The sequence below is a fragment of the Leopardus geoffroyi genome, chromosome B4 (assembly GCF_018350155.1).
Source record: "Leopardus geoffroyi isolate Oge1 chromosome B4, O.geoffroyi_Oge1_pat1.0, whole genome shotgun sequence".
In the NCBI taxonomy this organism is placed as follows: domain Eukaryota; kingdom Metazoa; phylum Chordata; class Mammalia; order Carnivora; family Felidae; genus Leopardus; species Leopardus geoffroyi.
The window spans coordinates 130,396,767-130,410,805 of record NC_059341.1 but is presented as its reverse complement, the minus strand read 5'-3'; the positions used below and the strand labels follow the sequence as shown (position 1 = coordinate 130,410,805).

The 14,039-nt window shown below is 61.4% G+C and overlaps 1 protein-coding gene across 1 annotated transcript; it reads right to left on the bottom strand.

Annotated features, from left to right (window-relative positions):
* Positions 1 to 402: 402 nt before the first annotated feature.
* On the bottom strand, positions 403 to 12,322 carry RASD2 (RASD family member 2). Its single transcript, XM_045463894.1, has 3 exons — positions 11,903 to 12,322; positions 6,608 to 7,001; positions 403 to 2,858 (listed from the first exon to the last, which is right to left on the bottom strand). Exons 2-3 carry the CDS (start codon positions 6,876 to 6,878, stop codon positions 2,329 to 2,331), a joined length of 801 nt encoding a protein of 266 aa, XP_045319850.1. The 5' UTR covers positions 6,879 to 7,001; positions 11,903 to 12,322; the 3' UTR covers positions 403 to 2,328.
* Between the last annotated feature and the right edge of the window lie 1,717 nt (positions 12,323 to 14,039).

Genomic DNA, 14,039 nt, shown 5'->3' with positions numbered 1-14,039 from the left:
TAAACTTAAAATGAATGTTTCCAGACAGTTCCAAATGTTCCCTGAGGCAAAATGAATGCTCAAGACGAGTTGCACGGAATTCAGATACGGTGGCCCCCGGGGGCTGATGAGCCATGGGGGCGGGGGGTGTCTTTGACCCCGCCACCCCTCTCGAGGGACACCGACAGCTCAGCATGCACCCCCCAGAAGACCTAGAAGGGCAGGGCCAAGACAGGTGCACAACCTCCTGCCTTGGGGTGCCCCCTCCCCACGTATTTAAACTTGAGGACTAACTCAGCGTTGCCACCTGAGCAAGGGCAGCAGGCAGGTGCGTGCCAGGGAGGAAAAGGCCAGCTCTGGTTGGAGGAAGAGACACGCTGCCCCTTGGAAATACAGAAAAATACACATGGTCAAGGACACAGCTTAGAAACAAACCCACTTTAATTGGTAGCATACACGGAAATGTGGGGCAGCAGGGGCGTCACTGGGTGGGACCAGGTCACACGCCTGCCCTGGTCACAGTACCCAGTCCACTGGGAGGGCTCAGGCCGGGGCCGGGCGAGGGCACAGAAGCAGGGTCAGAGCCGCCGACTTGAGCGGCAGGTGGCAGGGTGGAGGCAGCAGGTACGCAGAGCTCGAGTCGGGGCACACGCACATCTCGGTGTTCACACGGGTGCGTGTAGACAAACGTGGGCGTGTACACAGAACTTACAGGAGCCCTCAGAGGCCGATCTAGAGACAGGCTCGGGGAAGACACCTCCATTCTCTGAAGGCCTCGAGGGCAGAGGGAGCATCAGGAGAGGGGGCACCTCGGGGTGCGTGCCGAACGCCCAGACTTAGCCCTGCTTCTGCCGCTCCCAGACTTGCTGTGTGAGCTGGGGCGAGTTGCTCACCCTCTCTGGGCCTCAGAAAGAGTCACTAGGTGATCGCTAAGGTTCCTTGTAGCCCTAAATCTCAATATTTTAAAGGAGGTTAAGACGCAAAACGTACTTGCTAAGAGCTGACGACAGGCCTTCGGTCTACGGGCTCAAATCCTGTCACACCCAGGACGCAGCAGTCCAGCGCCAGACAAGAGGGAAAGACCCACGAGGAGCTTTCCGCCTACCTCTCCGGGCTCAGCTCTGGCTCCCAGCTGCCCCTGCAGCACCCACCCCCCCCCCCCACCGCAAAAGCTCCAAATGCACGAGACAGACGGGCAGCAGGGGTGGGTACAGGCCATGCGGGTGAAGGGGAACAGGCCGAGAGGCTGGGGATGGGCCTGGCCTCGGGGTCATAAAGTGCACTGCTCATCCTCTTTGTTTCCTAGCACACAGTGGACCCGGCACCCGGCAGGCGCTCAATAAATGCTTGAGGAATGAGCACAGTAGAAGACGGTGTGGTTCTAGGCAGAGCCCTGCCCTGAACGAGGTGAAGCGTGGGGGGTACGGGGAGGTGGGGGGGGGGCGCTGGGACATGTCACCTACCCACCCCCCCCCCGAGTCTCAGCCACCTCCTCTGCAAAATGGGGGCAGAAGCAGCCCCAGCCTGCACCCCCCCCCCCATCCCCTGCCCCGTGCAAATGTAAATTGTGAAGCTCATTATCGAGGGCAGTGTCCAGCTGCAGGCAGGCCACGGGGAACCCTGTCTGGGAAGGGGGAGGAAGGCATCCCCAGCAGAGGCGGTGGGTCTAACTTGGGCGGGGGTCTGGCCAACGAGGCGTCAGTAGCTTTTACAGTACAACGATTAGCAACACACAACCAGCAGACGAGGCATCCGCCAGACGGACGGCCGTGGGCCGGGAGACGTGGCCACGCCCCTCTTACACACACACACAGCCGCCACTGGCTCACATCCCCGACCGACCCGACCGGGACGGCTGGGGGCCACCCTGGGGGCAGGGGCCCAAACAGCTGAGTCTGAGAGGGCGAGAGTCTGGGGTCTTAAGCAGCACGGCGGAGACCCCGGGAGTCGTTTCCACCCGCGACCGTTCCAGAAGGCTCCGTCCGCGTAGGGATTCCGGCCCCTCCCGCGTCAGCGTTTCCTCCAACCCCAAGGACGAGAAGGCTCCGACTTGGGGACCGGCACAAGTCCGGATGTCTCCCACCCTTGTCCCCAGCCCCCACAGGGAGGAGCTAAATGCGCCGGGGGATGGGGGGGGGCACCTCGAAAAAGCAGAATCAGAGGGAAGCGGAGAGGAGGCAGAACACACAGAGGTCAGAGGCTGGGGTGCCTCGGTCTGGAGCCGGAGGCCTTCGAACGCGGCTGCCACTGGGGTCTGGTCGGGGGCGGGGGGCGCGGGCGGCGGGCACGGGGGGGGGGGTCACCTCCCGGAAGGCACCGCCCAAGCGCCCACCCCGGCGTCCCTCCCGCTCACTGGATGGTGCATTTGTCCCTCTCACGGGCCTGGCCCTCCCGAAGGACCTTGGCCTTGATGTACTTGAGGTCACTGTTGACGCTGGGGCGGCGGGCAAAGGGCGAGACCATGCCGTAGGCGTCCACGTCCTTGACGCGGCGCATGCAGAAGGGCCGGGGGTGGAAGGCGTCGCCGTACTGCACGGAGATCTTGCGGTGCAGGGCGGGGCTCATCTCGTGGGGCAGCTTGGCCATGCTGAAGAGCACGTAGAACATCTCGTCGACGTTGGTGTTCTTCTTGGCCGACACCTCGAAGTAGGCGCAGTTCTCGTCCCCCGACACCAGCAGCTCGGCCTCGGTGGCCGGTACCTGGCGGCACAGCTCGCCATGGTCGTTCTTGTTGCCGCAGATGACCATGGGCAGCTCCCCCGCCTCCTTGGTCTTGTTCTTCAGGCAGGACTTGACCTCCAGGATCTGCTTCTGGAGGCGCTTGACCTCGTCGAAGGACTCCCGGTTATCCAGGCTGAACACCAAGATGAAGACATCCCCTGCGGGGAGAGGGACCCCAGGTGGTGAGGCCGCCCCACCCCCCCCCACCGCCCCTCCCCTCGCTGACTCCGCCCTCCCAGTGAGTCTATGGGGGAGTCACTCCTCTCCCCATTTTCCAGAGTGGGAGGCTGAGGCCCAGAGGGTTAAAGCCCTTGACCAAGGGCACATGAGCTAACGTGTGGCACAACGCAGTTAATTCCCCCTACAGTTCCCCGCAGAGCTGGCCGTGGGGTGAGTGGCTTGCGAATTCGTGCAGACTGTGTTAGAGTTATCATAATAAATACAATTTCCATGACAGCAGGGGTCTTGCCCGACTTGTTCAGTGCACATCCCCAGGGCCTGGATAGCGCCTGACACATCGTAGGAACTCAGAGCACTGGCACCAGTCAGGCCTAGGCTTACATCCTGCCCCCGCCACTTACTGGCCACGCAGCCCTGAGCGGGTCCCACGGCCTCTCTGAACCTTCATTTCCCCATCTGTCCCACAGGGATGAAATACAGCCTCCCGGCAGGGCTTTTCACAAGATACTGAATGGAGTGTGGCACGTCCTCAGAGGTCTTAGGTATGGAGAGGACAATCAGAACACGCCAGCGTGGGTTCCTCCCCGGCTCCTCACAAAACCTCCTTGAGGGACCTTTCGTTACCTTCCTGGTGTCGGTGAGCAGAGAGGGGCTCAGAGAGGGCCCAAGGTCACACAGCATGAATGTGGCCAGGCCAAGATTTGGACCTGCTTCTATCCTCACCCGGCCGGTGCCTGGCACACGGAGATGCTCCCTGCTTCTTGAATAAATCATGGACCAATGAGCGCTAGCCTCCAAGACCCAGGCGGCCCCTACTTCCACTCGCTGCATCACTCAAGACGGGTCCCTGGGTCTGAAACGGGCAATTTGGAGGTGGCTGGGGAGCCAGGGAGAGCACAGGCAGTGCCCACATCCCAATTTTTAAAACTTACTACAGGGATCACAAGCTCACACCCAAAGCACCTTCTCTGAACTTTGGCTTCAACGCATAAGAACCCGGGGGGAGATGCCCAAATCCCTGTTTCCCAGACGAGGAAACTGAGGCTCAGGGGGGGTCGGTGACTGGCCCAGCGTCTGGAGAGGAGAATCCAACCATTCCCCCTTCTGGAAGCACGGCTGCCTCCTTTCTGCGGCCCCCAGAGCACGGCATTTGTCCCCCCATAACAGCGCATGCCACGTTCGGAACCATGCTCCGGCCAGTGGGTATGCCCCTCACCAAGAGCTCTGGAGCAGAGGGAGACAGTGTCACCCGCGTCCTCGTCCCCCAGGGCCCCGCACACAGTGGGCGTCCATAAAGCTGGGCGAACGGGTGTGATGGGATGGAAGGAATGGGGGGTGTGGGCTGTTTAGAGAGGTGCTTGCAAAAGGCAGCCCCAGGCCTGGCGACCGTTTCTGCCTGGGATGCCAACCCCGTCCCATTATCCCATTAGGCTAATCCTGGGCCCCTGAGGACTCGGCGGCCTTGACATATTCAAATGCAAGACTGCAATGCCAAGCTTCAGAGGCAGCCTGGCTGGCAGCTGGAAAGAGAGCTGGCGGCAGAATTAATGGTTTTCAGAGTTTCCTTCTGCACCAGGTTGGAAAATGAGGCACGAGCTGGTGAGTGAAAAAAGCAAGCAGCAGACAGATGTGTTCCGAATGTTAAGTGCGCGTTCAAAAGAGACGGGCGAAAATACTCCCTATTACAAACGGGATATAAGTGTAAAGGTCAGTGTGTTCGTGGAGGGGGGGGTGGGGCCCAGAACAGTCCCCACCAGACTGAGGGGGTGGGCCACTTCCAGAGAGGGGACAGGAGCCTGGAGCTGGGGACACAGGTCAAGGGGGCTTTTTAGGCTTATTTGGGTTTAGAGGAGGGTGTGTTTGCATATTATTTGTGTCATTCAAAATTAATTTTGGAAATACGCACGTGGTCCTGCTCCACATGGCTCTCCCTCCCGCTGGTGTTAGCCTTTGTGACATCAGCGGGCACCCGGTCCCCTCCCCAAGGCAAGGAGAGCTGACCTCCACGTGTTGGAAGCGTCCCCATGCCTTCCTTCAGTCCCCACAGCCACACTGCGGGGGGAAGCGAGCTTATGTCCGTTGCACAGCCAAGGAGACCGAGAATCGGACCCCGGGTCACCCAGGTAAGCCGTGGTGGAGCCAGGACTGGAACCTAGGTCAACCCGGGGCTCCTTCCATCCACACAGTGCCTCTCCAAACCACGGGGTGGGGGGTGAAATGTGATCTGGGTCAGACGGTCAGCAAGGACAGCCCGCAAGCAGCAGCCATCTGCCCAGGGTGCTCAAGGACGGGGCTTGGCCAGGGTGTTGGGGGAGGAGTCCGCACAGCACGGGTTTCTTGGTGCAAAAGCATCTCGATGTGGGGGGCTATTTGAGTGATGGCTAGAGGGGTACTTGCTCATTCCTTCCCTGCATCACTGCCCAGCCATGGGAGAAGGCTGCTCAGGAAATGGCTGCGTTGGGGCATCTGAGCGGCTCAGTCGGTTAAGCGTCCGGCTTCGGCTCAGGTCGTGATCTCACGGTTCCTGAGTTCGGGCCCCACGTCAGGCTCTTGCGGACAGCTCAGAGCCTGGAACCTGCTTCGGATTCTGTGTCTCCCTCTCTCTCTGCCCTTCCTCCATTCACGCCTGTCTCTGTCCCTGTCTGTCTCTCTCTCAAAAATAAACATTAAAACGTTTTAAAAAGAAAACGAAATGACTGTGTAGCCCATAGCAGGCACTCTGTAAATGCTGGGTTACGATCGTTGTTTATTGAGCACTCACTATCTGTTCAGCAAGCACGTTTGCTGTATTAACTCACTTCATTTCCACAGTGGCCTTGGGGTGGGTGCTGAAGTGCGGCTCTTACAGAGAGAAAACCGAGGCACAGAGAGAGAAAGTTGCTTGCCCAGAGGAATAAAACCGGGAAGCAACTGCCCCAGGCAGACGGGTTTCGGGCCGCCCTCTTGGCCACCGCGTGAAACCGCCTTAGGAAGGCAAGCATCGGCCAGGTCCCACCTCTCCACCTGCCCCCTTAATCCCCGACAATCTCTCTGGCCGCCCCAGTGTTCCCAGCAGGGCCAGCAGACTACAGGACAGTTTAGTGGTAGAGAATAAGCACCAGACTGCCACGGACCGCCTGTGTTACCGCCTGGAGTAGCTTAACCTCTCTGGGCGTCGCTTTTCCCACTTGCAAAGTGCAAAAGACCCGTCTCCTAGGTTAATTGTGAGGATGAAATAAATCCATGCTAAGCTGTAAGAACAGGCCCAGGCCCACAGCCCTCAGTACGTGTTATCTATCGCCACCACCATTCCCGTGACCATTGCCGAGCCCCCAGCATCACTCTGACTGGCCATTGCCCCGGTCCCGCCTTTACTGCTCTGAGAGGCAGCAGGGGCCTGGGGTGTCAACAGACCCGAGCCCGGCAGAATGACCACGGGCCCCGGAGCCCTGCGGGGCCACCTCCTGCAGGAGGAAGGCAGCAGCCCCTCTGTTCCCCGGAGAGGGACCGTCCCAGTGCCTGCCTGTGTCGGCTCCCGATCTGGAAGGTGGCACCACGGTCACGGGTACTCGGTCCACGGCCACACAGCGCGGAATCTGGGCCCCAGCTCGACCACCTGCCCGGCGACACCTCTCTGACCCTCACGAGGGGGCTCTGCCGGGAGCTTCACTGCAGACGGCGGACACGCCACGCGCTCTGTCCGCGCGCGGTCCGCTGCTGAGCGCGCACGCCCGCCCCCGGCACCCACCTGTGAGGATCGACAGCCTGCGCATGGCAGGGAAGGGGTGGTTGCCGGACGTGTCCAGGATGTCCAGCTGGTACATGTCGCCCCGGATGTTGTAGACCTTCCGGTGGAAGTCCTCGATGGTGGGCGTGTACTGGTCGTCGAAGCGGCCGTTGAGGAAGCGGGAGACGATGGAGCTTTTGCCCACCCGCGAGGCGCCCAGCACCACCATGCGGTACGAGTTCTTGGCGGGCACGCTGAGCGTGCAGTTCCCGCTGGACAGGGTCTTCATCATGGCTCGGGACTGCGGCACAGAGCGGGGAGCGGGTGTCAGGAGGCCCTGGACCCGGCCTTGCAGCCTCTTGCTGGCGGCCTTGGCCTCCTCTGCGCGGCTCCTGTCTGGGCGTCCGTCTTCTGTCTGTAAGACGGGGGCGTTAGACTCGGGCGTCTCTAAGGGGTCTAGCAGCTCTGCCCGCTCGTTCGTTCGTGCCCTCTGAGGCCTCCTTCCTCCTCATTCACCCCCCCCACGCGTGCCCTCGGTCGCCCTTGCGGCCATTCACCCTTTGTCGACTCAGGCCCGGAACCGCTGGGGCCTGATTCCTCACTTTACCACCCGTTCGCTATTGCTCGTGGGCAAGGAGCTTAAGTTCCCTGGGACTAACTTTTTCCCAGCTGTAAAAGGGACTCCGTTCACAGGGCTGTGGCCCGCGCTGAGGTGGCAAAATGTGAAGTAACTCCTGCTAGAACCTGACCTCTCCCTGGTCCTTCCGTCCTTTTCCAACTCCCGGCCTCCCAGGAGCTGTGACTCCAGGGCACGACCTGGAGTTGGCGCTAGAGAGCATTTCTTGGGCCCGGCGGGCTGTGGCCTTTCAGCCTTCCCAGAAACGGGGAAAGGCCGTGTGCAGACCACATCCTCCCCACCCACCCAGGGCCCAGCGATTTCACCCCCAGCCCCTGGGAATCTGCTTACTGCCAGGAGACCCAGAGATCTAGACTAGGGGACGTGGGCCAGAGAAACGACCCAGGAACGGCTCAAGTGCCTCAGAGCTCCAAGGGCTACCCAGAACTTTCTATGGGAGCTTCCTGGGCTTGTGGAAGAGGCGGAACTGGATCCCAGCTCCAAAGCCCAAATGGAACATAAATCAGCCCCCAGGGGCCAGTCCCGGCCCCGCCACCCTCCTTTCCTATGTCAGCACCCGCCAGAATCCCCTTAGAATCCCCGAGCCCCTCGCTCTGTTGGAGCTCTGCTGAGATCTGCCTCCAATTCTTAGCTCGTGCTAGTCCCTCTGCCAGAACACCCTCTTCTCTTTATGTTTCAGGGCCTGGCTCAAATATCACCTCCTCTCAGAAGGCTTTTCGCTCCCCGCCCCACCCCAGCAGGAATCTCTCCCTTCTCTAGGAACTAGAAGTGGATACAGGCCTGCTGGAGTAGCGATCCCTTCTGCCCTCAGCCGCTGCCACGCACGGTTGTGCAGGCTGGGCACTGCACAAGGCACCCAGCTGTGAGGGAAAGGGGAGGGCTGTCTTTGTGGAGTTCATCTGCCCAGAGGGGGCACCTTTTTCTCCATGTGCACAGGGAGCTGTACATGCTACCTACCGCTGGTCCCCCCCCCCACCCACTTCTGGCTGCCCCAGTGCGGTAGCCTAGAATGCCGCACCCACTTACCCCAAGGCTCTCTCCAGCCTCATAATGTTCTACGTCTGCCATTATGCTAAGAGACTGGAGGTGGAGAGACCCCCTGGCAAACGTCCTGTGCAGGGCATTCAGGCATCTGTATCCGCTCGCCCTGCCCCACTGAGAGCCACTGTGCAGTAAACCAGCTCTCAAAAGGATCTTTTTAAAAAGCTCTTATTGGCAGTGTTTGTCAATCTCTGCGGCATACGCATTCCCACCACGGCCAATTCCAAGCTACCAAGAGGACCTCGATGAATGAATCGCAAAGAGGTGCACACACAATAAGCCCACTCAGCACACCGCTGACCCTGAGCCTGGAGCTGTGACCATCACCATTAGCCCAGCCCCTGCCGTGTGCCAAGTACTGTGCTAAGTACAGGACAATCAGGGTAGCTGACATTTACCGCGCAGTCAACAGAGGCCGCAGCATTCTAAGTGCTGAGTGTGGAATAAGTCGTTCCATCCCTCAGGAACCCCAGAAGGTAGGTGGTGTTACCCCAGTTTACAGAGGAAGTTACTGAGGCACAGAGAAGTTTAGTTAACTTGTTCATGGTCACACAGCCAGTAACCAGCAAAGAGAGATCTGACCCCAGGCGGTGTGCCCCACGCGATGGCGTCTCCTCACCACCTGCCGACGGGGAAGAGATTACCTGCCCATTTCACAAATAAGGACCCTGAAGCTTAAAGGTCTACATGAGTGGGCTCTGTAGTTCATAAGGGAGCCAGGACAGTGACTCCGAGGCGAAGATCCCCACATCCCCCTCCCCCCAATTCACGCCTGCGGCCCTCTTTCCATTTATGCCACGGGATTTCGGTGCCATGTCCACAGCAAGGGCTCAATAAATGAGCCATGAATGAATGAAGCAAGTGGGTCTGCCTCTGGAGCTCACCAGAAACCTCCTTCTGAGGCCTTCTCCCTCTTCCTCCTCCCACCTGGCTGGCCCAGGTGCGGTGCTGAGGAGGGTCTCGGTGCCCCGGGCACACCCATGGGCGCGCGGTGGGGACAGGGAGGCCGCAAGACCAAGAGCAGTGAAGGCTTCTCCGTGTCCTCTGGGGCTGGCAAGGCAGCCTGGGCCTTCAGAGATGGGGGGAAAGAGGCCCCACGCCTCTTTTCCACGACAGCCCCCTCCCTAGCCCCTCTGCGGGGGAACTTGACTCTGCTGGTGATCACCTCTGTCTAGACAGGCAGGGAAGGAGGCCAGCAGCCCCCAGGGACAATGTTGGTCTCCATCACCGCCTACCCAGCCTCTAGCCCCGGGGGCTCCTGGAACAGATGTGCGCATATCAGTGCCTGGATGGGCCTGAAGTCAGAGAGAAGAGGCAGAGAGTCAGGGAGGAGACGAGGCATCAGAAAGAGGCAAAGAGAGAGGGAAACACGGCTTTCTTCTCCAAGAGGAGACTGACTCTTCACATGGCCTCAGCCACGTGGGGCTGTGTCAGGCACCCAGACACCTGGACGCCAGGTGACAGCGATTCCGTGGGCTCCACCCCCCGCCCCCGCATCCTCCCTCCCTCTCCTGCCCCAGAGGAAGCACTGTGGGCAGCTGTGGGCCTGGCTTCTCTCCTCCCTGCACCCTCAGCCGGGGCCGCACAGTGAGAGGCAGGTGGGCATCCGAGATCAAAGGGCCCTTCCAGAATTTAGAGCCCAACTCTGGAGGCTCAGAGAGTGGTCAGTGGGGACCCCTAGCAGCACAAGGACCCAAATGCAAGTTCTGGGTCACTCAGCTGACCCCAGCCCGGGGCCATTCGAAGGGCACCCAGCGAGGGGAGGGGGGGGGCAGAAAGTCCCAGACCAGGGATGGGATGGAACCCCACTTGTCAGGAACAGCCCCCCCCCCCCCCCCCCCACTCCACAATCCCCAGGGGAACAGCCAGGCGGGCTCCCATCATGCCGGGCACTTCGTGTTCCTTGTTCCGATGACTTCACAACGGTCCCGTGAAGAGCAGACCAGCATCAGTCTACTAACTGATGGGCACACTGGGGGTCGGCCTGGCTGACTCACACAGATTACTGGCCAGGCCAGGATTACAATTAGGCTGATGGGCTCCAAAGCCTGGGCTCTTACCTCTATAAAAACCTACCCCCTGGCCAAAACCAGTTTTTCTCAAAACAGTGCCTGACTCAGGGAAGCCTCAGCTGGCGTCAGGCAGAGGAATGACCCCTGAGGCCTATTATACACCCACTCCCTCTCCCTCCCTGCAGACAGCTGGGGGCAGGCATTCTGCCCAGGACTCACCCCAAAACCCTGCCCAGCCGGCTCCTAGCAGATGCATCTGTGGGTTCACCCCCTTCTTCTCCCCCAAACCTCTCCCTTCAGGGCCCGCCTGGAAGATGGAGGGGATCAGATGGACGAGGACATCAGGACAGGAGTCTGGACGTGTCCTTCTCCCCGGGGGGACCCCAAAGCTTATTCACAGAACCAGTGCTCCCCCTCTCCCTCCCACACACCTCAAGCCTCCTCCATTAGCACACATGCCAGCCTCTCTGGACGGACACGTTATCCACCCGCTGCCATCCCCACACTGAGGGGTGTCCTGGGGGCTTTGCAAAGCCAACCCCATCACCTTGGCAGCTCGGGGTGGCAGAAAACAGGCAGGCCGTCAGCTTCCGGCAGACCTGCCCTGTCTCTCACCAGCTCAGCAAATGGTTTGGGCCGGTGGGGCTGGTCATCTATCAACTGGGAACTGCAGAAACAAACCCGGAGCGTGGCCCGGATTGTTCAGCGAGAAGTCTAGAGGCTAATACAGCTCCTGACAAGTGGGTTCCTTTGAGGCACCTCCTCTAGGCATTCAAGGGGCCAGGTGGAACAGCCAGGTGGCGTAGGACTGGAATGCAGGCAGAGGTCTTGGGGGACCCCGCCTCGTCCCTGCAAGCCTGAATCATGGGCTCCTGAGCCGGCTGCCCCTTCCCAGCCTGGCCTCCGACCTGCCAGGAAATCCAGAACATCCTTTCTTATCCTCCAAGGAAGCGGGGCAAAGGGAGAAGGCAGAGAGAGCCCCTCAGAGGTACTTGGAGGCCCTGTGGCCAGCCGAATGTAGGACACACTTCCAGGGAAAAGAATCACTCAGGGAACTCGCTCCTTGCACCAACCCCCCAAAAAGCTCAAGACATGCTGAACAAGGAAGGTATTGCTCAATCTTCCCTCCTCAAAGGAAGTCCTCACCAGGGCTGGGGGGGGGCGGGGGGGCACCAGGGAGCTCCATCCAGGTCCACAGGCAGCAGCCAGCTCAGGAAGGGGGTGGGTGGGAGTGTTTGGGGAAGGTTAAGTGCTACTTCCTCCCTGAGCCTCAGTGTCCTCCTATTTAAATGGCTATTGCTCTAGGTCCCTTAAACGGAAGGCTCCCAGCTACACATCTAGCACATGGTAGAAGCTTAGTTAAGTCTTTCCTACCAGGGAGAAGTAAAGGGCCTAGCACTCAGCCGGACCCATAGTAGGTGCTCAACTCGTATCATTTGCCCTAGATATGTAAAGTTGCCTATGATCCCGGCACACAGTAGGTGCTCGATCGGTTTAACTGTCCCTGGTCATGTAAAGCTTCCTCTAGTCCTCCCCCCCCCCCGCCCCCCACAAGCCTCCAACCTTTCTTCCTGGCTTCCCCCACTTCAGCCAGCCCCCCCAGTTCTGTTGGGGTCTCTCTCCTACCTGAGAATGGCCAGCCGGGCCTCTGGCACGGCTTGGAGGGCTGCCTGGAAGCGCCTGGAGGTGCGGGGAACCGCCTGCCTCTCCAGCCTCCGCCCCCGCCGCCACCGCCGCCGCCGCCGAGGCTTCCTGCGGCGGCTCCCGGGTCACTGCGCCGGGCTCCTCCTCTGCGCGGCTGGGGGCGCGGAGCTGGGCGCGGCCGGGCGAGGGGACGCGGGGAGCCGGTACCCCATGGGTGGGTTCTGAGGGCTCCGAGGGGCCTGGGCGCCGGGGGGGCTCGGGCTCGCCGCTGCCGACCCCGCCCTGCCCCGACCCGGGGGACTCCTGCTGAGCCAGGTGCCCGGAGGCGCGGGGACGTCCGATCCCGGGGTCCCCGCCTAGGTCTCCGGGGCTGGGGGAGGGTGGTAGGGACGACTCCGGGGCTTAAAGAGGGTCCTCAGACACTCCTGGAGGGTCCTTTGGCGGTGTGTGGGTGTGCGCGTCCCGAGTGGGCGAACCTGTGCTGGCCGCCTATGCCACCTTTTCCGCCCGCGCCAAAGGGGTTCGCTCGGGTTGGGGGTGCTGCCCGTCTCGCCGCGGCCTCCTCCTCTGCCTGCAGCTCTGCAGCTGTCCCCGCGCCAGAGGAACGGCTCCCTTCTCCCGGCGAGGCTACGCCAGCAGCCGGAGGAGGAGCAGGGCGCTCGGCTCCGCGCGCGTGTGGGAGGGGGCCTTGAACGCCGCCCCAAGGTTTTGCACGTAGCTCCGAGTTAGCCCGAAACCCGCTCCTCCTCCCACTTCACCTCCTCCGGCCCCCAGAGGAGGCGAACTTTCTGCGGGCCCTAGCTCCTCCCTCCCTCCCTCTCCCGGAGGCGAACGCCCCTCTCTCCCGCAGGGCGAGGTCAATGCCCTCCCCCCCCCCCGCCCCCAGGAAAGCGGTGGCAGCCGAGGCTCGCGGTGGCACACCCAGGAGCAGAAGCCCAGATCAGGCTTCGGAGCGTGCCTCGGTGGACCCTTCGCTCAGGGTCCGCCCGCCCCCTCCGCGGCCCGCGAGCAGCCAGTCCAGCCGCCCTGCGCCCGCTCAGCCTGCCGGAGCCCGCTCGCCCGCCTTCCCAGGCGCCCCGCCCCCGGCACTTCGCTCGGCCAATGGGCGGCGGGTCCCGCGGCCTGGCCCCGCCCCGCCCGCCCCGCCCGCGGCCGCCGGGTCGCCGCAGTCCGGCGCTCCGCGTGCCCGGGCGCGTGGGGTCGGGGCCGCTGGTGGGGCGGCCGGGGACGCGCACCGTGACCGGAAGGCGGCATCTGCCTGCGAGGCTGATGTCTGCGCGCGCATGCACACGCACCCCGCGCCGGCCGCAGGTGACCCGTGAGGGTCCCCCCCCTCCCCCCCAGCCAGCCGCCCGCCCGGGGTCCCCAGCCCGCGCTCCAGGACTCCCGCGCGCTCCTCCACCGCGGAAATGCCCAGGTGCCCTGCCGGGTGCCCAGCCCGCCCGCCCCGAGCCGCCGCCACCTCACGCCCGAGATCGCGGGACCCTGCGGGATGGCTCGTGGACCCGCACGTGCCGCCCGGAGGAGCCGCGGAGTCGCCTTGGCCTCGCGCGCGCCTGAGCGGAGGTCGGCGCGTGCGGGTCTGGGAGAGCACTGTAGAGAGAGCCCCGCGGGGATGAGCCGGGTGCCTTGGGCGGTGCGTCCCTCACCTGCATTCTCCCCGCCTGGAACTAGGGCAAGACATCAATCATTCTCGTTGCCTTATCTATGCACCACTTACTACTAAGTATTTTCTTAAATCCAAGGCCCAACTCTCCCCGCCAACACGTTTTTTAGAGGATCGTTATATCACTGCCTTAAATGGGAAGCCAGTATCACTTGCCAAAAATAGAAGGTAGAATAAAAATAAACACAATGAAAACAAACGAACGTTATTAAATTCTAGCTGGAAACCGGCATACCAAGGCTTGAGATGTGCCCTCAGTGGAAAAGGAAGACTGGCGAAGTTTGGAGAGGTGTTAAAGACCTATCAGCACCCAACGGAAACTTCTTCCTTTATGCTTTCAGGAGGCTGAAGAGAGAATGTTCTCACTGTGTGATGCGTTGAAGGGACACAGCGCTGTCTATCAAAACATATTTTGTATCAGCCAGAGAACTGTCCCATCACTTGCGAACCTCG

Bases quoted from the DNA above. Each gene is read 5' to 3' on its own strand.
- RASD2 (XM_045463894.1), bottom strand. From the start codon at position 6,878: ATGATGAAGACCCTGTCCAGCGGGAACTGCACGCTCAGCGTGCCCGCC. The intron at 2,859-6,607 runs GTGGGTGCCGGG...CTCTCCCCGCAG, and splicing joins CAGGCTGTCGATCCTCACAG to GGGATGTCTTCATCTTGGTG.